The sequence below is a fragment of the Sardina pilchardus genome, chromosome 10, assembly GCF_963854185.1.
Source record: "Sardina pilchardus chromosome 10, fSarPil1.1, whole genome shotgun sequence".
Taxonomy (NCBI): domain Eukaryota; kingdom Metazoa; phylum Chordata; class Actinopteri; order Clupeiformes; family Clupeidae; genus Sardina; species Sardina pilchardus.
The window spans coordinates 20,789,443-20,813,695 of record NC_085003.1 but is presented as its reverse complement, the minus strand read 5'-3'; the positions used below and the strand labels follow the sequence as shown (position 1 = coordinate 20,813,695).

The 24,253-nt window shown below is 49.1% G+C and overlaps 1 protein-coding gene across 2 annotated transcripts in view; it reads right to left on the bottom strand.

Moving 5' to 3' along the window:
- eea1 (early endosome antigen 1) overlaps window positions 1-23,620 on the bottom strand; it is a 31,473-nt gene extending 7,853 nt beyond the window's left edge. The window contains exons 1-22 of one of the 2 annotated variants that reach the window (XM_062547268.1): window positions 23,487-23,620; window positions 20,479-20,556; window positions 20,049-20,161; window positions 19,884-19,938; window positions 19,658-19,723; window positions 19,488-19,518; window positions 18,458-18,562; window positions 17,690-17,811; window positions 17,324-17,479; window positions 15,197-15,313; window positions 11,073-11,411; window positions 9,157-9,306; window positions 8,317-8,436; window positions 7,628-7,831; window positions 6,796-6,996; window positions 5,337-5,450; window positions 3,640-3,795; window positions 3,094-3,233; window positions 2,041-2,371; window positions 1,401-1,502; window positions 1,011-1,205; window positions 13-195 (exon numbers count right to left, since the gene is read on the bottom strand). In XM_062547268.1, coding sequence (XP_062403252.1) covers window positions 13-195; window positions 1,011-1,205; window positions 1,401-1,502; window positions 2,041-2,371; window positions 3,094-3,233; window positions 3,640-3,795; window positions 5,337-5,450; window positions 6,796-6,996; window positions 7,628-7,831; window positions 8,317-8,436; window positions 9,157-9,306; window positions 11,073-11,411; window positions 15,197-15,313; window positions 17,324-17,479; window positions 17,690-17,811; window positions 18,458-18,562; window positions 19,488-19,518; window positions 19,658-19,723; window positions 19,884-19,938; window positions 20,049-20,161; window positions 20,479-20,556; window positions 23,487-23,510 — 3,102 coding nt within the window. In that variant the 5' untranslated portion in view covers window positions 23,511-23,620. The remainder of the gene's footprint in view (window positions 1-12; window positions 196-1,010; window positions 1,206-1,400; window positions 1,503-2,040; window positions 2,372-3,093; window positions 3,234-3,639; window positions 3,796-5,336; window positions 5,451-6,795; window positions 6,997-7,627; window positions 7,832-8,316; window positions 8,437-9,156; window positions 9,307-11,072; window positions 11,412-15,196; window positions 15,314-17,323; window positions 17,480-17,689; window positions 17,812-18,457; window positions 18,563-19,487; window positions 19,519-19,657; window positions 19,724-19,883; window positions 19,939-20,048; window positions 20,162-20,478; window positions 20,557-23,486) is intronic. The other variant, XM_062547269.1, reaches the window with a different exon arrangement.
- Window positions 23,621-24,253: the final 633 nt, after the last annotated feature.

The following is a 24,253-nucleotide window of genomic DNA, read 5'->3' as shown; positions in this document are numbered from 1 at the left end:
ACAGACACACACCTTGAGGTCCTGGCGGAGTGCGGAGAGCTCGGACTCTTTGCCGTAGCAGTCGGACTGCAGGGTGGCCAGGCTCTGCTGGCGCTGCTCCAGGCTCTGCTGCAGCTCCACAGCACGACTCCTCTCCGAGCTCAGCTCACTAGACACGGAGGAGAGCTGCTCCTTCAGCTTCACCTCCTCCTCCGCCTGATGCACACACACACACACACACACACACACACACAGAGACACACACACACACACACACACACACACACACACACACACACACACACACACACACACACAGACACAGATACAGACACAGACGACACACAGTCAAAAACTCATAAGACATGCATACAGATATACACACCTTCACAAAAACAGAGGCTTTGTGTTTTAAGTGAAGACGTCATATTCAGGTAATTTATTAGGGCAATATCCTGTAACTGACTACAACGAATGCCCAGATTATTGCCCAGATTCCTCTGGCTAAGTGTGTCTCTCCATCTTACTCAGCAGATGAATGTGAGCTTCTGCGTCATGTCCCGGCATTCTCCACCCAAATAAACTCTCAAAGGGTACAGCTGGCCTCTCTTACCAGCAATTTTGCGTGTGTGTGTCTGTGTGTGTGTGTGTGTGTGTGTGTGTGTGTGTGTGTGTGTGAAGGTGCACAGGTGTAACAGTGAAGGTATGCCAGTATACACTGTGGCTATAGATGCGTAAGTGTAAGAGAATGTGTTGCTTTATAGAAATGTGCCTGTAGCAGACGCTTGTGTAAGACGTGTGTGTTTACATGCGTGTCACTCAACGCGCTGACTTGAACATGTCTAACACCTCTGTGGCCCGGGTGCACCCCTGCTGGGCTGACATGAGTGTGTGTGTGTGTGTGTGTGTGTGTGTGTGTGTGTGTGTGTGTGTGTGTGTGTGTGTGTGTGTGTGTGTGTGTGTGTGTGTGTGTGTGGAGGGGGGGGGGGGGGGGGGGGGGGGGCGAGCACGCGAGCAATGCCACAACATGCCTTCTTGGCCTGGGCGGCCTGCAGCTCCGACACTTGGGTCTCCAGTTTCTTCAGTTCCTGGTTGAAGGACCCTTGGGTTGTCTTCAGCTGTGCCTGCAGCTGTTGCATCTCTTTGTCCTTGGCTTTGAGGGTGTCCTGAGCTTGCGTAAGCTGGGCATTTACTGTAGCCACCTGTGACTTCAGCCCCTTCTCTGCCTGTTGGGAAAAGCTTTATTTAGGGCCCGTTTCCCGTACACGCATTAGGAGTAGAGTAAAAGTAGAACTTCGAGGAAAAGCTCTGTGGAAAAAAGCTCTGGCTTTAGGACTAGGCCCGCCCTTCATGTTCACACAGCAGCGGGGCCTACACATAGTTACACTAAGAGCCATAAAGACTTAAAAAAGAGAACTGACCTCGGTCAACTTCTGAAGTTGAGTCTTGACATCTGTCAGCTCCTTGGCTGTGGTATCAGCAGTTTTCTGAAGCTGCTGCATGGCCTTCTGGTGAGCCTGCTCCTGTGGAGAAGAGAGGGAAGGAGGGAAGGAGAGAGGGAGAGAGGGATGGAGGGAGGGAGGGAGGGAGACGACAGCTTTACAGCCCAGTTAACTCATGGAGACCTTATCAAACCAAGCCCGGGGCCTCGTCTGCACACGTTTAACTGCCCTCTGTGCCAACAGCGGTGGAAAGGGCCAAGCAGGCCAGAGCCTCATTTCCCAGAAGCGCAGCAGGACTGAGGTCATCCCAGGCGTTTATGGAGGGGGATTGTTTTAAACAATGTCTCCATGGGCTCGGGCACAGCGCACGAACCACACAACACACAGCACACACACAGCACTCGGAGAATGACCCACAACACATGGGCTCAGACGTGACCACGGCAGTGGAAACCGAGATCCTTTGATCAAGGCCCATCTGATGAGACCCAGCTCCTCCCTTCATACCACTGACACACACCACTAAGGGCAGATAACAGCGACAGACTTGCCCCTGGGATGGATAACAAACACTGACTCTGACCAATAGACTAACACTGAAAACCACGGAGGCCCAAACCTTTTCACTGAGGCTGGCCTCCAGGCTCTTCTTCTCCTTGTCCAGCTGGCTCTGGCTCTCCTTCAGGGCCTTGGAGGCCTTGGCCAGGCCCTCCTTGGTCTTGGCCAGCTCCTTGGCCTGGGCCTCCTTCTGCTGCTGGGCCTTCTGGAGGTCGGCGGCCAGGCCCTGGGCTTTCTTGTCCAGCTCGGCCTGCCGCGCCTGCCCCTCCTGGGTGAGGGAGTCCAGGCGGGCCTGCAAGCCGGCGCGCTCCTGCTGGCTGCCGTCCAGCTGCTGCCGTGCCTCGGAGAGGGCCGAGGAGCGCTTCTGGAGCTCCTCCTGCAGGGACACAGCACTGGGGAGGGAGGGAGAGAGGGGGAGAGAGGGAGAGAGAGGGAGAGAGGGAGAGAGGGAGGGAAAGAGAGAGAGAGAGAGGGAGAGAGGGAGGGAAAGAGAGAGAGAGAGAGAGGGAGAGAGAGGGAGAGAAGGAGAGAGGGAGAGAGGGAGGAGAGAGAGACAACAGAAAAACAGAGAGAGGGAGAGAAAGGTGAAGATAGAGACCGACCGAGAGAGAGGAGGAAAGGAGAGATGGAAAGGAGAGAGACAACAGAAAAACAGAGAGAGATCGAGACACGGAGAGAGAGAGAGAGAGAGAGAGAGAGAGAGAGAGAGAGAGAGAGAGAGAGAGAGAGAGAGAGAGAGAGAGAGAGAGAGAGAGAGGGGTTACCTATATTTTGCCTATATTTTGTACCACAGATACACAAACAAACCTGTTTAATGACACTCATACACACCTGCAGACATTGTTTATGTGCTGGCTGTACAAATCTCTACTGTACATACGTACATACAGGAGAGTGTCTTTTTCACTTGCTAAATTGCCGACATCTGGGTCCATTCATGCATGTGAGAGAGTGCTCTGCTAAGGGTGACTGACTGGGCTAATTCTCAGTTTACTCTCTTTGAGTTCAAAAGAAAAGTCCTAAATTCCAAAAAGTCAGCAAACGCACACACGCACACACACACACACACACACACACACACACACACACACACACACACGGCTCCAGTCCTTACCGTTGCTTCTCCTCTCCGAGGAGGCGTCCCAGCTCTTTGCTCTTCCCGTCCAGCTCTGCCACCTGCTGCGTCAGCTTCTGCTGGCCCTGCTGCGCCTGCTCCTGCCACGAGCGCAGCTCCGACAGCTCCTGCTCCGCTTTCTGAACCACACACACACACACACACACACACACACATAGACACACACACACACAGACACACACACACACACACACACACACACACACACACACACACACACACACACACACACACACACATACACACACAGATCAGCTTTATACACAGTAGAACACTGTAGAACACTGTAGGTCCGCACATTAACAAATGGATAAATGGAATTGTTGACCATACACAACACACCAAGACACACAAAAACACAGCAGTCATTACGGACACAAGCAGGCCTCAGGAATGCTCATTATAAAATTCAAGACCATAGTTTGGGTTGCAACTTTGAGGTGCTGCTGCATGAGCAACCCACCCAGACCGCGACAGAGCTCTGTGTGTGTGTGTGTGTGTGTGTGTGGGCTGTGCCCCACTCACCTTAACCTGGGCCTGTAGGGCGTCAGTGAGCTGGTCGGAGGTCAGCAGCTTGTCCTTGGTCTCCTTGAGGCCGGCCTCCAGCTGGACACAGTGCTCCTGCTTCTCCTGCAGCCGCTGTCCTTGCTCCTCCAGCTGCACCTGGCTCTTACTCAGCTCCTACACACACACACACACACACACACACACACACACACACACACACACACACACACTCAGATATATACAGACCAAACATGGCCAAAGCTCAACAAAAACAGTGACATAAAAGAGACTAAACTGTTGTCTGCTAGGACATCACAGAGCTCATCATGCACATCTAACAGTTTGAAAGGGTGCAGATGTAAGGGCACAAACAGTCTCACTCTCACTCATGTTGATTGGAGAGAAGATTCCATCGACGTCTTTCCATTTTGCTAGTTGATATGGAGTGACTATAAATATACTCATATGTGCATATACTGTAGTTGTAGAGGCAGCACCTCCACACTAGAGCAGGCACAGGCTCGTTAATGGCCTACAGTACACCACTGCACAACTAACGGCAATGACTTCTGGACCCACACGTGGGCAGCACTTGCCATCCCCACACAGCCGTGGGCATACAGTACACAGCCCTCCCAGAGCTGCCCTACACACACACACACACACACACACACACACACACACACACACACACACACACACAGCCGTGGGCATACAGTACACAGCCCTCCCAGCCCTGCCCGTCACTATAGAGATTGAGAATGTGACGTAAAACGCAACACATTTTGGGAATCGGTGGCCCAAAACTTAAGTTTTTTTACTGACGTGCGGGAACAACGAAGTGCAGTTGTCGAAATGCCGTTTACCTGCTGCTGTGTTATAAAATTCAATACAGTAACATAAAGCTTATCTTTTATCGTTTTCCAGCGTGGAAAAATAATAGTACACGCCATGCTTCAGAGGTGACAAAAAGGAGAGGAATGGCATGGATAGCATCAGGAAGGAAGCGCAAGATTATGTTCTGTTTTTCACACAATTGTTTCACGCTTAGTTTTCATTATTAGCATGCCAGATCATAGACCCAGAACACTAGTTTACATGGGCTGGCATCAGGCGAGCCAAACATACCCATAATTCTTTGCGTTTTGATGAAGTTGGTCACATGTCTTAGCGATCTCTATACCCAGCTGCTGCAGCTGCACCTGGCTCTTACTCAGCTCCTATACACACACACACACACAGCAGTGGGCATACACAGCCCTCCCAGAGCTGCCCGTCACAATACCCAGCTGCTGCAGCTGCACTTAGCTCACTTACACTCAGGCTGGGCACACAGATGCAGCAGTCAGACGCGAGCACAAAGCAGTCTCACACATACCGTACACTCACTCACACACACACAGTACACACACAAACACAGACAGATCACAGTAGGCCAGTGAAGATGGCCCAGCAGGCAGAGATAAACAATAACTGCAACAGCTACACAGGGAAGAACTAACATCTCTCACACACAGGAAAATGACATGACAGACATACACACACACACAGGAAAATGACAGACATACACACGCACTCAGAAACACACACACACACACACAGGCCTCAGCTGAGAACACAGAGGGATGGCGCCGGGCTAATTGGCTGGCAGGGGGTCGGCATGGAGACAGAGCCAGCTGTTGCTGCGCGAGGTCGTCGAGGTCGTCGGGGCTCACCTGCTGCTTGTCCTGCAGTGCATGCTGGGCCGTCTCCAGGTGGTTCTGGAGGTCGGCTCTCTGGGCGTTCTTGGCCGCCTCAGCCGACAGCAGCATCTCTGTCTTGGCTTTCAGCTGGGGGAGGGGGAGGGGGGTGGGGAGTTACAGCATCATACTGTATGGCCGCACAAAGCACAGTATCCTAAGGCCACAGCTGCATCCTCACACACTCACAGAAAGCCTATTAACTCACAGGGGAGCTACACCAGGCGCGTAACTGAAGCGTTCCATTCGCCACGCGTAAAATCCATTTTAGAAGACTGGTCTCTGGACTCGTCTGGTATAGCTACTTACTTTAATTATCGTTATTATTAACTGCTTCAGCTAACGCTTCGTGAACGGAGCGCTTCAGTTATGCGCTTGGTGTAGCTCCACTGTCAGACTGTTACTATAGAAAGCGAGGCAGGCAGCAACATGTTCACCCCTAGACAACTCAAACGGTTATACAAAAAGGGAGACATCGTAACGCAATAAGCATGCACAGATTATAAACATTAACGCAATAAGCGCACGCTGCAAAACAAGTAAATACGACTGACGTGTGAGCCACAAGGCAAAAACGGTAAGTAGTGTGTGTGTGTATGTGTGTGTGTGTGTGCTTGGCAAAACAATAGAGTTTGTTTATAGGCAGGTGTCTGAATTCAGCAGCGTGACGCGCAGAGTGAAATTGCAACCAATTACGTGTCATTATGGCGCGAGCGCGTCTGCAGCGCGGCGGGCGGCGGAGCGGAGCCAGTCCTCGTCTGACCCTGGTCACCGCACACGCACAGCCCCTCATGAGCACGTCTCCCGTTACAGCGGCCCAATCTTATCTGCTCTGGAGAGCCCGGCTGATTACGGACATTAAAGCTCCGCCGGACGGACACTCAGCTGATCTGCTTCCATTAGGCTCTTGCTTACGGAGATTAAGGCTCTTGACGTCCCAACAGCACGGGGCCGGGGCCTTTTGTATCGGCCCAGACGTGACCGTCGGCGTGTGGAGAAAGCGCTCAGCGCCACTGATTTAGTGCAAGTGTGAACTGGAGCGTGTGTGCGGGATCTTGCAGGGGGGGGGGGGGGGGGGCGGGGGGAGTACAAAATGGTTTACTTTATGTGGAGAGGTTACGAGGCTCCGTTACTATGTGCAAGAGGCTGAAGTGGGAAGTATGTGGCCATTTGTTGGGAGGTTCAGACGATAATAGAGGAGTGAACAACAGTGTGCACGACACGTGTCTGTCACTAGTGGAAGCATCGTGTATGCATCTCCATGTTCACTTGGGCAATGCCATGCTTAAATGATGTGACACCATGCACAATTAACCACCAGGGTTTAGAGTGTAAACATTCATAGAATCTGGTGAAATCTGTCTATGCGTGTCTGTGTGTGTGTGTGTGTGTGTGTGTGTGTGTGTGTGTGCTTATCTCCACTCCTCGTGCCCACCTGCGTGTCCAGCTGGGCGACCCTCTCGCGGCTGTCCCCGAGCTGCGAGGTGAGCTCCCCGTTGGCGCTGTCGAGCGCCTGGCAGCGGTCCTGCAGCGTGCGCATGGCCGTCTTCTGCTCCTGCACCTGCTCGTGCAGGTTGTCCTGCGCCTGCTTGTGGCTCTCCGACTGGTTCTTCAGCTTCTCCGTCAGGTGCCCCATCTGGGAGGGCAGAGGGGGAGACGCTCGGCTCAGATACTAGATACAGTAGACACTACCGTAATTTCCCGACTTAATTAGCCGCGGCTTATACATTGATTTTGCAAAGTTTCTTCAGCTATGAGGTTAATAAAGGGGGGCTGTTAATATGGTTTTGTTTCTTTTAACTTGCATAAAACACTGTCCTGCGGCTTATACACAATGCGGTTTATATGCGGGAAATTACTGTAGTTAGCCTGTAGAGTACACACTGGTGAAATGTGATAGTTGACTTGAAACTGTCGGGTAGTCACTGTGTGGTGCACTGGTGCATGCATAGGAGACCAGCGTGTTCATTGTCTTGGTGCGTGTGGTGTAATCCTGAATGCAAATGTTAGTATTTGACTGTGTGAGTGAGTGGCTATTCTAGTTTGCTATGATGCATGATCGCTCAGATGGAACCTAACTGGTTTGCATGTATGCGTGTGTTGTTGTGAGTGGTGTGTGTGTGGGTGCTCTGGAGTGTGTGTTGTTGTGAGTGGTGTGTGTGTGTGGGTGCTCTGGAGTGTGTGTTGTTGTGAGTGTTGTTGTGAGTGGTGGGTGTGTGTGTGTGTGTGTGTGTGTGTGTGCTCTGGTGTGTGCCCCCGAGGTCTACCTGCTCCTGCAGCGTGTGGTTCTTCTCCTGCAGCTGGTTGAGGAGGGCCGTCTCGCCCTGGCCAGCCTGGATCTTGGCACACAGGTCCTCCCTCTCGGCCTCCAGCTGGCTCACGCTGTCACGGCTCTTCTGCAGCAGGGCCTCCAGGTTCTGGGTCTTCTGGTCCTTGTCCCCGATCTGACGCAGGACCTGCTCCAGGTCATTCTGACCAGGGCCAAGGAAGAGCAAGACAAGGAATCATGACAGGACAACGTCTCAGCTACCACAGGACAGGTAAAAAAGAACAATTCAGTTGAACATTTAAGAGGTCAAGTATCAAATCAGAGCAAATGGAAAGAATATTATAGACCTATTGTGCACCCAACCTATTGATTGTTACTTATAAAACAGAATCATTAGGGGCGTAGTGACTGGAGATACCAGTGAGGGCGTGTGCTGTAACAGGTGTGCTGTGACAGGTGTGCTGTAACAGGTGTGCTGTAACAGGTGTGCTACGAAGGTGAGGGCGTGTGCTGTAACAGGTGTGCTGTAACAGGTGTGCTACTAAGGTGAGAGCGTGTGCTGTAACAGGTGTGCTACTCAGGTGAGGGTGTGTGCTGTAACAGGTGTGCTACTCAGGTGAGGGTGTGTGCTGTAACAGGTGTTCTACTCAGGTGTGCTGTAGCAGGTGTGCTACTCAGGTGTGTTACCTGGGCCTCCCTCAGCTTGCTGTTGGTGCTCTGCTGGAGCGTCTGCAGCTCCTGGTGCTGTTGTTTGGCCTTCTCCAGCTGGTGCTGCAGCTCTGTGGTCTTAGTAGCATTCTCCTTCAGCTGAACACACACAAACAGAGAGAGAGAGAGAGCATGAATCTAAGCTGCATTCATTTTCATTCATATGTGCCGTCACTGTACATCCCTTTAAATGGCAGATCCCTGTTATGCTAACGCCGACATGGCTTTTGGCTATGCAGACATACTGTAGATATACATCTCTCACCAGTCAATGCACCTTATGGACACAATGTTCTGGTGCTACACAGAGAGTTTGTACAGACTGTGCAAACTTCACACCGTGTGAAGACCATGGGTGCCTCTCATCATGCCTCCTCGATCCTCGATGCTCGATCCTCGAGGGGCGTTCCCACTGATCTATAACTAACACTGGATAGACTATCCCATTGTTTCCCCCCCATCATTCTTTATGTAGATCAGTGAGGATCGAGGCATCGAGGAGCGAGGGAGGACGTATAAACGCTGCATGAAACGGACCCCATGTCCCCACACGTCTACTTGAGCCCTTCAGCGCAACACCTCCCCCTGCCACCAGGTGAGGGCAGCACTGCGGCCTGCTGTGTGTGTGTGTGTGGTGTGCTGTGCTCCTACCTGCTCCTCGGAGCGGGCCAGTTTGAGCTGCAGGTCGGCGGCCTGCTGTGTGTGTGTGTGTGGTGTGGTGTTGCTCCTACCTGCTCCTCGGAGCGGGCCAGTTTGAGCAGCAGGTTGGCGGCCTGCAGTGTGTGTGTGTGTATGTGCTGGGGTGTGCTGTGCTCCTACCTGCTCCTCGGAGCGGGCCAGTTTGAGCTGCAGGTCGGCGGCCTGCTGCTCGCGGTCCTTCAGCTTCTCGCCGGAGAGCTGCCGCTGCTCCTTCAGACGGCCCTGCAGCTCCCCCAGCTGACGCTCCGCCTCCAGCAGCTTAGCGTGCATCTACACACACACACACACACACACACACACACACAGAAACACACACACACAAGAATGCAAGGTAAATGATGGGCCCTAATAGAGATCACGAGTGCCCCGAGAGCAAGAAAATGACTTGACTGATACCTGACTGTCTACACACACACACACACACACATCACACATATTTGATTCCAAAACCTAAGAGCACGGAGGCCTGTTACAGTATCTGAGGGAAATGTGTTCATAGACACACACACAAACACACTCTCACACTCTCACACACACACACACACACACACACACACACACACACACACACACACACACACACACACACACACACACACACACACACACACACACACACACACACACACACACACACACACACACACACACACACACACACACACACACACACACACACACACACACACACACACACACACACTTATCTCTATGTTGTCTGGAAAGTCCCTGCACTCACATGCTTTCCTGTGTCTCCAGAGATAACAGGCGAAATCAAGAGAGTGTGTGTGTGTGTGTGTGTGTGTGTTCATCAGAGGCCCTTAACAGGCAGAGCAAATGGCTGGGCCTGTGCAGATGTCCTGAATGAAAGCGTTACCTTGTCTGCCCAGGTCCCGCCAGCTCTGCGGAATGCCACATTCCTGCCATGCCTGATAAAAACCCGCCTTAAAGATCCAGCTCGGCCTCCCCACTTGGCATAGTGACGGAGCCTATCTGGACGCCGGATTGGATGGTTCTGGGTGTACTGTTCGCTTTTGGCAGACCCGGTGGATCTGAGAGACTGAGCGAGATTAAAGGCTTTGTGTCCACCTCTCGGCGCTGGAAGGACAGGGGCCGCTGCCTCCAACAGAGAGGGAGAACGAGGCTGGCAGGCAGATGGCATATCTCTTTTAGGGGCCCAAATTAAATGCCACTCTACACGCCTCCAATCTCGGCAACTATGCAGCGCTGTGTTCATCTGCTCTAATAGCAAGGTGTTCAACAACTGGATGGAACCAGCTTCTACATGGACCAGGGAACATGTATTTTCACGCATCACGTCATACAATTTTCATCATGTTATCATACATGTGTCTCAGGTCTGTGAGTGTGTGTAAATGTGTGTATGTGTTGTACTGAGTGAGAGTGTTTGTCATTTCCTGTCCAAGATCACCATCAGGTGACGTACCGGTGAACACCAGAATGTTGATTTTATAAATCTAAACAACCACACCTGTTGTAATTGCCATTGTTAATGTAACAGGTGCAGATAGGATACATCGGCAACTTCTGCGGACTATGTATACATGCAGGAGTATGTGTAGGACTATGTGTACATATGTGTGTTTGTACATGTAGGTCTGTGAGTGTGTGTGTGAGTGTGTGTGTACACATGTAGGTTTGTGTGAGTGTGTGTGCATGTGTACACATGCAGGTTTGAGTAAAAGTGTGTGTGTGCACACATGCAGGTGTGTGTGTGTGTGTGTGTGTGTGTAAACATGCAGGTTTGAGTAAAAGTGTGTGTGTGCACACATGCAGGTGTGTGTGTGTGTGTGTGTGTAAACATGCAGGTTTGTGTGTGTGTGTGTGTGTGTGTGTGTGTGTGTGTGTGTGTGTGTGTGTGTGTGTGTGTGTGTGTGTATGTGTGTGTGTGTGTGTATATGTGTGTGTGTGTATATGTGTGTGTGTGTGTGTGTGTGTGTGTGTGTGTGTGTGTGTGTGTGTGTGTGTGTGTGTGTGTGTGTGTGTGTGTGTGTGTGTGTGCACAGGTGCCTCACCTGGCTGATCTGGCTCTGCTGCTGCGCTCCCTGGCTCTCCTTCTCTTCGCGCTGCTGCTGCAGCTGTTTCCTCTCGGCCTTCAGCTCCTGCTGCTGTTGCTCCAGCTGGCCGACCTCGCGCTTCAGCCGCGCCGCCTCATCCCCGCGCTCGCCCAGCTCGGCCTGAGTCCGGCCCAGAGCCGCCTCCGCCTGGGCGGCCCGTGCTGACGCCTCCTGCGCCTCCAGGTGGCGCTGCTGCAGCTGGGCCTGAAGGGTCCGCAGCGAGGCCTGGCCCTCGGACACGCTCTCCTCCAGCTGCTGGCTCTCGCGCTCCCGCTTGCTCAGCCGCTCCGACAGGTTCTGTGTCCGGGGGGGAGAGAGGGGGAGGTCAAAGGTTACACTGGGGTCATCATAAGGGACATATCACCAAAGATCGTTAAGGGCGGAGCAAGATACTTCATGAGAAGCCACTTCCTGGAAGCCGAATCGCAAGAGGGAGGGGGGGCAAAATCCCCCTTTATGCAGAGCTGTTCCATAAGCCTATTTCACAAGATGTCGCCACTGTGTAAACTAACTTCCTCTGGAACAGCTCAGTCTATAGGAAAGACAGAAACAGGAAGATGTTTTACCCTGCCAATTAAGGCATCATTAACATCAACTAGGCCAGACACCTGGACACTGTGAAATTGGCTCATAGAAGTCTATGGGCATGACACACATGACACACCCCCTTTATGCAGAGGAACGTGATCCCCGTTTTGCGCCCATAGACAATGAACTACGACGACGTATCTTGCTCCGCCTTAAGGATCTTTGATATCACTCACACCTACATGCCAATCATGCACAAGTGCCGTACATCTCATTTCCATTTAGATTAAAACTTTTATCCAAGGCGAACTACAGTAAAGCTCATATAAGCCTTCATCAGTATGATCAATCTCTGGTCGGACTCTGTGCAGTGCTCTGAAACATATTCATATGCAGAGGTGGACAAATCCAGCTTCATGGTGCCAACCATTCGCTTAAACCAGCTGATTCTAATTAGCACAACTATTCAGCCAGGTAGAGCAGCTAATATGCTTGTCACGCATGCGCCATTTTGAACATTTTCAGCGCAAGGCTGGGGTTGTAAACCTAGGGTGCCTCTCATGTAAAGTTTATACATCCTCCCTCGCTCCTCGGGCCTCGATCCTCACTGATCTACATAAAGAAAGATAGACGAACTATCGTTGTTGCCGCCCCATCATTCTTTATGTAGATCAGTGAGGATCGAGGCCCGAGGAGCGAGGGAGGATGTATAAACTTTACATGAGAGGCACCTCTAGAGTTGCGCACATTCACTTACAGTGTCATATACAGTTTGAGCTACTTTAATGACGATCCTGGTGGCTTAACAAAAAAACTTCACTATTAATGTTCACAGTTCACAGCGATGGATGTCGATGAATTCCTAATGAAGGAAATCGTTTTCCGAACATTTTCCGAGGCAGGGGGAATTTTGACTCTTAACACACCACACACTACAAGAGAATCACATAAGATAATCTTAAGAGCTTAAGATAATCGGCTATTTTCTGTCTTTGATCAGAAGGGGGAAAATTTGGGCAAAATCAGCCCGATTATCTTTATGTGTGTGGTAGGCTTAAGTTATGGCACAACATAAATATAACTTGACTAAAAATGTAATATTATCAGTGTGTTCACAGGGTTGACAAAACTACAAGAGGTGTAACATATCCTCTGTCCTTCCATCAGCACTTTAACTTTCCATCTCTTAGGCACATCATCAGTCACCAGCGACAGTGACTGCTGAAGGCCATCAGAAATCTACTGTCTGAGAAAACAGACACCCTGACGGAGACACAGATCTCATCGGTCAGTGTGTCCTGTGTCTGTCTCCTTTGGCACCCAGGTCTGACTGGAACACCCTCTCGGACGTCAAATGAAATGCCGGACGCGGCGTGAACGAGGGAGAGCTGAGCGAATGGAACACACATCATCACGTCTTCGCAGGTACTCCAGTCAACAACCGAGACGGCTCGTTGGGTGCGAGGACGGTCCCACCTTACACAAGCCACACTCACCCTTCAGAGCGCCAGGCTCTGGCGTGACGTGTGCTGACACTTCAAAGGCCAGTGCTTCGCAGTACTTGGAAGGTGGCACTCGAATGCCAAGAGTGTGTGTGAGTGTGTGAGTGTGTACCATGACCCTGCGCTGCCAGACACCTATAAAGAACAGGGCTTGATAACGACTCCATCGCTAACCGGAGCGGGTGACAGGGACAGTGGCCATCGCGCAGGCTGTCCATCGTGCACCAGATTCCCAGGCGACAGCTGAGAATCGTTTATACGAAGGCTATTCACTCACTTGCCGGCACACACACACACACACACACACACACACGCACACACACACGCACACGCGCACACACACCTTACCTCTGGCCTTCTCTCCTGAGTGACTCACAACCCTGATTCAGACATGTCCTACTTCTCTTGCTCTTTGCAACCATACTCAGTTACACATCCACCACTCAATTCATCCACCCGTCCATCTGTACAGTACATCCAACCTCTTTCCCTGTCCATTCATCCCATTGACTGTATAGAAGTGCTTCATCGCCCCTCACCACAGAGACCCCCCCTGGTGAACAACAGCCATCAATCTCCCCCCTCGTTCACCCATCAATCCTCCCCGTGCTTATCGGTGCGCGGTCGCTGTGACAGAGCAGCCAGGCGCTGATGGCAGCCATGGGCCTCATCCAACTCCCTTCCTAATCCCTGCTGCTGCCATGCACCCCACTTCACAAACGGAGCCCGGGCATTCTCCCCCTGGCATCACTCTGTTCTGACTGTGACAGTTTAATCCCCCTTGAGCACAAATACAAACACACACACACACACACACACACACACACACACACACACAGACACACAGACACACAGACACACGCTGCTCAGCGGGGGGGGGGTAGTGGGAGGTCTGTTACCTGTGCTCGTATTTCAGTGTGAATGACACAGGGCCGGTCACCCGGGACCGTTACCCCCCGCTACTTTAATAATAGAGAGGAGCTGGAGTTGTGTCAACACGCTTTTGATGGCACAGAGAAACACACGGCCTGCTGACAACAGAGGCCTTTGATGGGGGGGTTTGGGGAAGGGGGGGGGGTCGTCTGATAGCCTGCAGGCGGGGGCCAGCGGCCTGTAAAATGTGCTGGCCTCTTCTCGTGTATGCCCACTCGTAAACACTTCTACAGTAAACTTAAATTTGGACAGGGATTAGAGGGACTCACTAGGCATGTGGGGTGTGGTGTCTGGTAATAGGCCTGTCTGTCTGTCTGTCTGTCTGTCCGTCTGTCTGTGGCCCGTATGTGATGTGGAGCAGATGGCCACAGGCTCATGCGCTAGGAGCTTGCAGGTCATTGTTGCGCATTGATTGATTAAAACGGCAGTCGGCAAGACTGGCAGATTGAGGGGACTTGGCCAACATTTTCAATGTTCACAACTCTTATTGGACCAGAGGAACAGGGAGCGGTGGACTTTTGCAAAACAAATAACAGGCTCTAGGTGGAGGTAGAAGCGCGGGTATTTTTCTAAAACCGTCTGGTTTATGCTGTTCTGTCCGAGCATACTGTGTCAGTGAATATCATCAAAAACATCTTGCCGACTGCAGTTTTCAGGTGCAAGTGTGTGTGTGTGTGTGTGTGTGTGTGTGTGTGTGTGTGTGTGTGTGTGTGTGTGTGTGTGTGTGTGCTTGTGCTTGTGTGTGTGTGTGTGTGTGTGTGTGTGTGTGTGTGTGTGTGTGTGTGTGTGTGTGTGTGTGTGTGTGTGTGCGTGTGTACACCTGTTTCAAAGTCTGCTGTCAGATTACTAGAACTACATATGCCATAGTGTGTCTGTGTATCTACTTGTCAGTGTTGTGACGATTTGGATTCCAGCACATTTCCTAGATTAAAGCTGATGACACATGAGGCAACCTTTTGAGCAATGTTGTGGATTGGAATGTTCCCACTGATATTGGGCAACAATTTCTTTTCGGGAGAGTTTTACCGTCATGATCATCCAATCAGAATAAATGGCAGCTGCCCTATGCATACCTTAAGTGTATGTGTGTGTGTGTGTGTGTGTGTGTGTGTGTGTTACCTGATTCTGCTGCTGGAGGTTGTTGAGGTTGCTCTGAAGCTCATGAATCTGTTGGGTGTACACAGCAGCCTCCTGGGGCCCCTTCTCCAGCTCAGCCTTCAGCTGGGAGATGGTTTTCTGTAGCACACGCGCACACGCACACGCACACGCACACGCACACGCACACGCACACGCACACGCACACGCACACACGCGCACACACACACACACACACACACACACACACACACACACACACACACACACACACACACACACACACAGTTACAGATGAAACAGCCTTGGTGTTTACTATTACAAAGTAAACAAGTAAATATTTACTAAATCAAACAGGGGAAACCACCACCACAACAACAACATGCAACTCCACAACAACACCAAATGCTTTGGAACACTGAACACCAAACTCACAACATATACAGTGATCGCAGAATTTGATGTAACGAAACAGGCAGAAAAGGGCAGTGTGAACACTCCATATTTGGACATTCCTCTGGACACTGAGTCAAACCCTGACAAGAGATTACTTTGCTGCTTTTGATTTGAGCTTAAAGTGAATTTACAGGATCTTACACGATCAACAAATCATTGCTAGACACCAACAATTCTTTCAAGAGAGTCCTGTAATGTCTATTTTCATACAAAAGCTTTATATCTGTTAGGTTGTTCATCTTTCCTCCATGCTGACGCTTTGGGAGGGTGTGCGGGGTGAGAGGGAGCTGGTGGAGATAAAGGGGGTTTACCTCCAGTTTACGGATCTCCAGAGCAGAGAGAGCACACAGATTGGGGAGGAGAGGGGTGGAGTAAAGGAGAGGAGGAGAGACACAGCAGTAAACACACAGGTAAGTAAAGCACACACATGAACAACTAGAGGCTATTGGGCCACAGGTCAGTGGACAAACAGGGAAAGTGGCAGAAAAGCAGGACAGATCTGAAACCCCATTTCCAAAAGGCACTGTAGCGTTGCCCTTAATATTAATCTAATATGATCATCTTAACACTGCAATGCCTTTGGGAAACCAGGTACAGACAAGGAATACAATTGCCCAAACACACACACACACACACAAAAAAAATGTTAGAACTGACAGAAATATCGGAAATCAATGAAGAGCCTCAAACAACCTCAAAATAAAAAAAAGAAACATCCTTGTACAGTCCTGCATGTTCGATATCAACTAGCTGGAAAGTCGCTTGGTAATTCTGCACACCAAATGTAATCATCCCCTGGCCCCTCCACCTGAGCAGCTGATAGGCTTCTCCATGTATTCATGAGGGAGGAGACAGGTGCGGCAGTGATTAAGAGCCACAAGAGAATGAATAGGAGGAGGAGGAGGAGGAGGAGGGTGGTGGTGGTGGTGGTGGGGGGGTCAATCTTCCCATGACTCGCACTTCTCCCCCTCCTCAGGGCAATGTGCGTTTCAATAATGCAGAAACCCACCTCTGAATTATTCACAAACGTATGCTTGGAAAAAATTAGCAGCCTTGCAGGGATTTTACTGTATGAGGCACAGGCTTGATGTCTGCCGGAGAAAGACGACGTTCATTTTGTAGCCGCAGATTTCTTTCCAATAACAGGCCAAAGTTAGAGAATGACCCAGGCTTATCTAGTGATGTATACAGTAACTATGTGACTGTGATCTAGTGCTCTACATCCACATAAACACAGTAATGTTGTGCTGCTCGGTCACTCTGAGGGAGGAGGCCAACAGTGCAATCAGGCGGCTGTAGAAGGCGAGGCGGTCCAAAGTCAATGTCTAACCTCAGGAATCAGTCATAAAGGCACTGGCTCACTACAACCAACACGCTAGATGACCATTAATCTGTCTGAGGTCAAAGTTCAAAGGAGCTTATCAAAAACAGATAACAGCCTCGCCTGAATTCTTACTGAATGAATCAGACGTGTACTGAGAACAGCAGAAAAATAAACACGGCTAACATCAAGGCTGACACTGAAATACTATACTAATCATAGTGTCAAATATTATTTATTGTTTATCTTGGCCGGATGACTTTCCAGGCTGTCTTTGTTAATGACGGAGTTATTTTTGACATGCTGGTTAAGAGAGAAGACAGGAGAGGAGAGGAGGGGGAGGGGGAGGGGGAGGGGGCTGTTCCCTTCTGTACCTCTGAGGTAGTGTGGTTGGCGAGGAGCTCGTCGTATTGGCTCTTCAGGCGCTCGGACTCGTCCTCACGCTCGCGCGTCATGCTGTCCATCAACGTCTGCACCTGCACCAGCTCCTTCTTCAGCACCTCCACGTCCTCCTGGCCCGGACGCTGGAGCTGCACACACAGGTCAAAGGTCACCGAGACACGTCACAGGGATCACACGGAGACTGTTGTTGTCGTGTGGTGAATGCGAGTGCGTGCGTGTACGTGCATGTGCGTGTGTGTGTGTGCGTGTGCAAGTGTGTGTGGATGCGTGTGCGTGTGTGTGGATGTGGATGCGTGTGCGTGCGCGTGTGTGCGCGCAAGTGTGTGTGCGTGGCCTACCAGCTCAGTGTTGAGCTCATCCTTCTCCTGCTTCTCTCTCTGCAGCTCCTGGCTCAGACTGGAGGCGCGCTGGTCGGCTGCCTCGCGTAAGCTCTTCTCTTCATCGTAGCGCGACTTGATGTCTGAGACGAGAGACAAACAACAGAGTGACTCTTACAGTCACACACACACACACACAAAGCCTACTGAACCTCTGGCACATGCTAATAAGGACAGTGGTATTCTACCACAATAGTGACACACATTACTTTCCAGAGCATGAATATTCAGAAATAGAAGGGACTTCATGATTCATATGTGCCTCAAACAATGCATAAAACGTGTAAGATAACTAGAATCACTTTTCATAACCACAATGAAAAGGTCACTGTGGGCTATGCAGCTGTCTTTTGAAGACATACTTTTGAAGGTGCTTTGTAGAGGAAAACAAACTAGCTGAAGTTTTGCAGCTATTCCCTCCAGAGAACATCCAATTGGATGCCAGAAAATGACAAAGACAGCATTCTCCGTCATCAGTCTAGAGTTGCCTTTGATCCTGGGGTGGGCATTCTTATGGCAGCTGGCACGGTGATACTACAGAACTTTCAACCCAAACTATCAGGATCACACCAGATACAACTAATCACTGCCCTGAATGCCTGGGATCAGTAGCATCAGGGAACACAGAGAGGTGTTGGCATGAGTACCTGCGGCCATAGTCATGCTTTGCAGATAAGAATGGCCATCCAAGTGATAGACCTCTCCATTGCTGAGCGGTGGCATACTTGCCTACTATCTCCGTGGCCAGCTGGGCAGCTTTCTGTTCGAACAGGTCCTTCATCTGTTTGATGTTGAACTTCTCCGTCTCCGCCTCGTTGAGCTTAATCTCCAGGGCTGCGCACAGTAAACACATTTGCTCTTAGTTATGGTTTCAGCTTCCAAGCCTAACACATCTGCATTAAAAATGCAAAGCAAAACAGCCACTCATTCCACACGCTGCCACCAGCATTTCTCAAACCAAAACACATGCACGCGCAAGCACGCATGTTCACAAGCCCACACACACAGGGTTCCCACTCTAAGTCACAATACAATATATTTTGGTACAATATATTGAGCAAAGATCTCAAAGCAGCCATGTAGAGTTCAAGAGCTTGACTTATTTTACAGCAACACTGAAGAGTTTTTCGTACGTTAAAATAATGTTTCCAAAATCATTTCAGCGGTTCATCAACTCGTAACAGAGTGAACGGCACTTCTGCTTTCACTTCGGGGCCCTCTATCGGCTATAACCGCACTATGTAACTTTATGAGGTGGGGTAGTGTATCTGTAGTTCGATGAAATGAGCCATCAGAAACTACAAATTTGACTTGCTTCGATGTCGCAATACATCATACTTTCATAAAATCATGCAACATATTCTACCTTGTCTGTTATTTGCTGGATAAACAAATAGCGTGTGTGCGACAGAGGAAAAGTGCTTTAGTGTTGCTTGCTTTAAAGGTGAATAAATGGACAGTAAATGAACAGTTGGTCTAACCATCACTCACACAAGCAGTAAAGCTAATCACCAGGTATACACCCATTCTGTGTGGAAATATATTTATATTAATGTATTTTGGCAAATACTTTTTGAACTGCTACATTCACTGAAATTCCATGACTTTGCTCCAAATATGATAAAGAAAAAATAAAAAAAAAAAATCCCCTGACTTTCCATGTCTAGAAAAGACTTCAAAATCCCATGATATTCCAGAAATTCCATGACCCGTGGGAACCCTGGACTATACGATGACAATAGTAGCATCACAAACTGACCTGAATCCTCTGAACCAGGTTGGCCATCACCCTGCGGAGGAAGAGAGAACGGGTACAAAAGGTTAACCACAAGCCAAGCACAACGGCAACCTACTGACTACATTACATTACGGTTTCAGTTCATCATTCACACAGACAGTGAAACAGAAAAGTCATCTGAGGGGAATTACTTGCTTCAGCTGCCCTTGAACTTTGTCTAGCTCCTTCTTCAGCTCTCCAGAGAACCACCGCTCTTCCTGACAAACCACAACAAAACACACAAACGACAAATGAACCCACTGCTGGAAGCAAACACACAGTAAACGCCTTGCATCCAATGTGTCAGCCAATGCAGGCCAGGGTCTGCCATGTGGCCTACAACACAGGGCCCACAGGAGGCTTCGAGTTCTGGCTAACCTTCAGCGAGACCTGCAGGTCCTGCACCTCCTGTCTGAGCAGCACCATGTCCTCCCTGTGTGAGGAGAATAGCCTTCAATTAGAGATCCCGTCTGGAGGAGAGCCATGAGGAGAGCATACCGATACGTGTAGTTAAAGAAAGAACAGTGGGGGTAAGCTTCTTACCTTCCAGAGGCCCAGGGTGAGGGCTGATCTGCAGACTCGTGGTAAACCTCATAGTGCTTGAACAGTTCCTCTGCCGAGTTATGGGATTTCATGCACTGAGGGCATATGAAACCCTGTAAAAAGCACACCACTGGTGAATCTCACTGATGAATTGGATGAATCACAATATTAACCCCCACCCCCCACACAGCCGCACACACACACACACACACACACACACACACACACACACACACACACACACACACACACACACACACACACACACACACACACACACACACACACACACACACACACACACACACACACACACACACACACACACACACACACACACACACACAGGCATTCTGAGGGTTATGCCTGTGTTAGATGTGGTGACACACTCTCACACAAGGGCTGCTAGAAGGGTCAGAGATCATCTCACCTCAGACGTCTGCTCGCTGTTCAGGTCTGCAGATGGAGGCTCTGACTCAGAGCTCTGGGAGCCTCCCTTCCCAGGAGTCTGGGGAGAGGATGGAAAGACATTCAACTTTTAAAAACTTGTTTACAAAACAAGGCATTATCACTTCGAATAGTATTGCGAGGTCCAACATAAGCCCTCCATAGGCACTTTAAGCACTCACATTATTATATAAATAGATCAGGGATCTATGCACACACAGAGATACAAGACCGTTCACATATGAAATGTATAGCCTACTTTTTATAACATATATTTTTTTTTTTTTTAGATTATTTTTTTTGGGGCTTTTTATGCCTTTAATTGGACAGGACAGTAGAGAGTATGACAGGAAACGAGTAGGAGAGAGAGTAGGGGTGGGATCCGGAAAGGACCACGGGGCGGGAATCGAACCCGGGTCGCCGGCGTGCGGTGCAGGTGCCCCAGCCAGTCGCGCCATGGCTGGGGCCTACTTTTTATAACATAATTTTACATTTACTTTATCCATACAATGACTGTATCCTCGTTCCAGTTTCTGGTCACAATAAACTAGTTCATGCCGACAGAGCAAATTACTATTGAAATAGGAGCGTAGGATAGAGAATTGAGTGGAGAAAGTGAGAGCAAGTGATAGAGTGACAGGGAAGGGCTTTGACAGACATGTCAGCTCAGATCACACATGCTCGGTTGTTCTCGGGTGTTGGGCTCCGTGGGGCGGGCGTGCTAATGAGCTACTGGCTGTGCGCTGACGGCCGAGGGGCCTGGCACCGAGGTCAAGACTGAACCTGGCTGGGCAAGAATATTCCTTCTTCACTTTCTCGCTCTCTCACTCACACACACACACACACACACACACACACACGCAACTGGGAGCTGATTGCCAGTAGTACTCAGCAAGAGGAAGAAGAATATTGGCCTTTAGTTTTGCTGTATCGGATGCACTCTAGTACCGGTAATTGCTTGAGGCAAAATTTTATTTCTTTCTTTTTTTTTTTTTTTTTAAGAAAAAACACTCAGGGTAAAACAGGACAGGAGTTCACACAGCTTTCCCATTAGTGACATGAGAATGAGCCACTCTCCTATGCACTAGCCTACTTCCTCTGTAGCGGAGGAAAGGACTTGAGTGACACTGGCAAAGGGAGGACGGCCTTGTGCTTGTACTCGGCATGGCCGTCACCCAGGGGTTATCTGAGGACACGTGCAGCCCATGGAGCAACGCAATGCTATGGAGAGTCAGTTGTCTTGTTTGTTACACTCACCAAATTATGACCTTCACAACACAAACACCCACCACAGTATATAAAGACAGGCAGACCTAACCCACACAGTGAATCTGTTTATGCCCCCTTTAAGAAACTCAAGGCATGAGGCAACAACTCACTCATTGGACTCATATACAGACCAATCGCCTCACTGGACATGCATTAGGATACTGTAAATTGACTGAAGGATGTTTTTCAATAATGTTTAACTATTTTCACAAAAGTAGACTGACATTTAGCAATAGCGGTGGTGGTAGTGTAGTGGTTAAGGAGCTGGGCTAGCGTTCAGTAGCCTGAAGTAGTAGTTGTGGGTTCAATTCACAGCTTCCACCGTTGTGCCCTTGAGCAAGTCACTTAACCCGAAGTTGCTCCGGGGACAATGTAATCCCTTGCAATATAGCTGACATGTAAGTCACTTTAGTTTAGACAACAGTGTCTGCCAAATGAATATTCCTATATGGAAAATTCATAGTCATTATTCACTAGTGAATGTGGTGCATCTTACATGTAAATCCCTGTTACTGACAAAGCATAAGGTAACCTCATTTAATTCACCTGACTGCTGTTGAATCAGAGGGAAACTCTAGGGCACTGCAAGACTGCCCGCTGAGATTGCCTGCTAGTAGGTTTACATTGTTTAGAGGTTTTGTGGTAATTAATGGTTTTCAAATCACTGATGTGGGACTCATCCTTTTGACAACTAGCCTATGGCTGGACAATAGGAAGTCCTGTGGAAATGTATAATATAATTATCCACATAATCAGGGAGGGGTATTTTTCACATAAGTGTAAACACTAGTTTTCCCTCCTGTTTGAAATGGAAGGGTTGTTAGTGTTAGCATTACCTAGAGTTTTGTTTTGGTTTGTGTAACGTGAGGTGGATTACTTCTGTTGGCATCTGGCTAGCAAACCACGATAAGTAGCTAGTTAGCTTAACGCTGCCAGGTAGGTAGGGTAACTATTATCTAGCTAGCGTGTAGCAAAGGAGTCTAGCCATTGCAAGAGACACTTGCGTTGACATCTTTATGTGAACTGCATAACAGTGTTAGTGTTTCCTCGCGGCTTCTGTTAATCTTTACTCCGTCCTACTACTATTATAAGCAACAGAAAGCAGCTTTTAGCTGTTTCACGTTAGCAATGCCACAGACCCTGGTTTCATGCTATGGCGTTAGCAAACGTCTGTGCTCTTGAACTACAGGGCAATAGAATGTAGAAATGAAGTCACGAGGTCTTGTGACTGCTATTTGCATACACCGCTCGCACAGGACATCAGCAAATGCACTGACAATGTGGTTTTAATATAAGGGGCCGTCCCGAAGACTGGCTAGTAGCAGCTAAACGGTGTCTGTTGTTTACAGTAGCGTCTTGACATCTTACTAGGTGAGGGTGCTACAGTACCAGAGATGCTAGCCAGCTAGCTAACATTACGCTAACGTCCCACCCACCCGTTAATATCGGATGGCCACTGGGTCCAATTCAACCACAGCTATCCATAGTACATTCACTTTCTCTTTGTGTCAGGATTTGAATAAAACCCATACATTCAGAGACCTCCTTGTTTTACTTTCTATCTATAGAGCAAGAATGAACTTTATCGGTCTGACGCTTATCTATGAATACGCGAAGACAACGAAGGGTATGTTGGGCCTGCTAAAGGAGAACGAATGAATCCAAACATTGCATGACAAAAACACTAAGACAGCGACAGGCGACTAAGCGCAGAAGACTTACCATTTGTAATATCCGTCTGAGCATGATGCTGTTGTGTCTTTATTTATCAATAAGGAAAAATACCACGTAGTTTCGATAAAACTTTTCCTAATGTTCGCTTTCAGAAACACCTGACTAGACTGCCCGCGACAGCCTCAGCAGCATTGGTAGGCGGGGCTAGTGTGTTGCGGGTGGCGCTGTTCAAGATCCTCAAACTGTAAAAAATGAAACCTATCATAATCATTAATGGGAATTCATTTTCTAATACGTGTCATTAAGTTGTAGGTTAACATTATTGCCTTCCCCTGCAACCGAACCCAAGTGGGGAAAGGTCATGTAATCCACTAAGGTGGTCGAAGTTCAAAAGTCAAGTCTACAGGAAGAGACATGAGGATAAACAGTTGTAGGGATTCTTTCATTGGCTCTCTGGGAAATAAATAAACAGTGTATTGGATACTGTATGAAGAGAGTTAATATTCTTCTTTCTCCATTGACAACATACTTGAATATTTTTCAAGAAGTTTAAAATGTTCAGTCAAGGGCAAAGCTACTCCAAGAAGCAAAATGCTGCCCACATGCTGGTCAATGATGCTTAAAAAAATCAGCGTGTATTGTGTAATGAAATAATACAAATACATCTTTATTGTACATCAAAAATTACTTTATACAGTCATTGACAATGTTAGTCAAAGAAACCAGTTCTTTCTGGTGTAAGGCAAACTCAAGCACTAGGCTAGTTCATGCTCATGAGCACTAACATATTGGCAACCAACATTTTATTAGGCCTA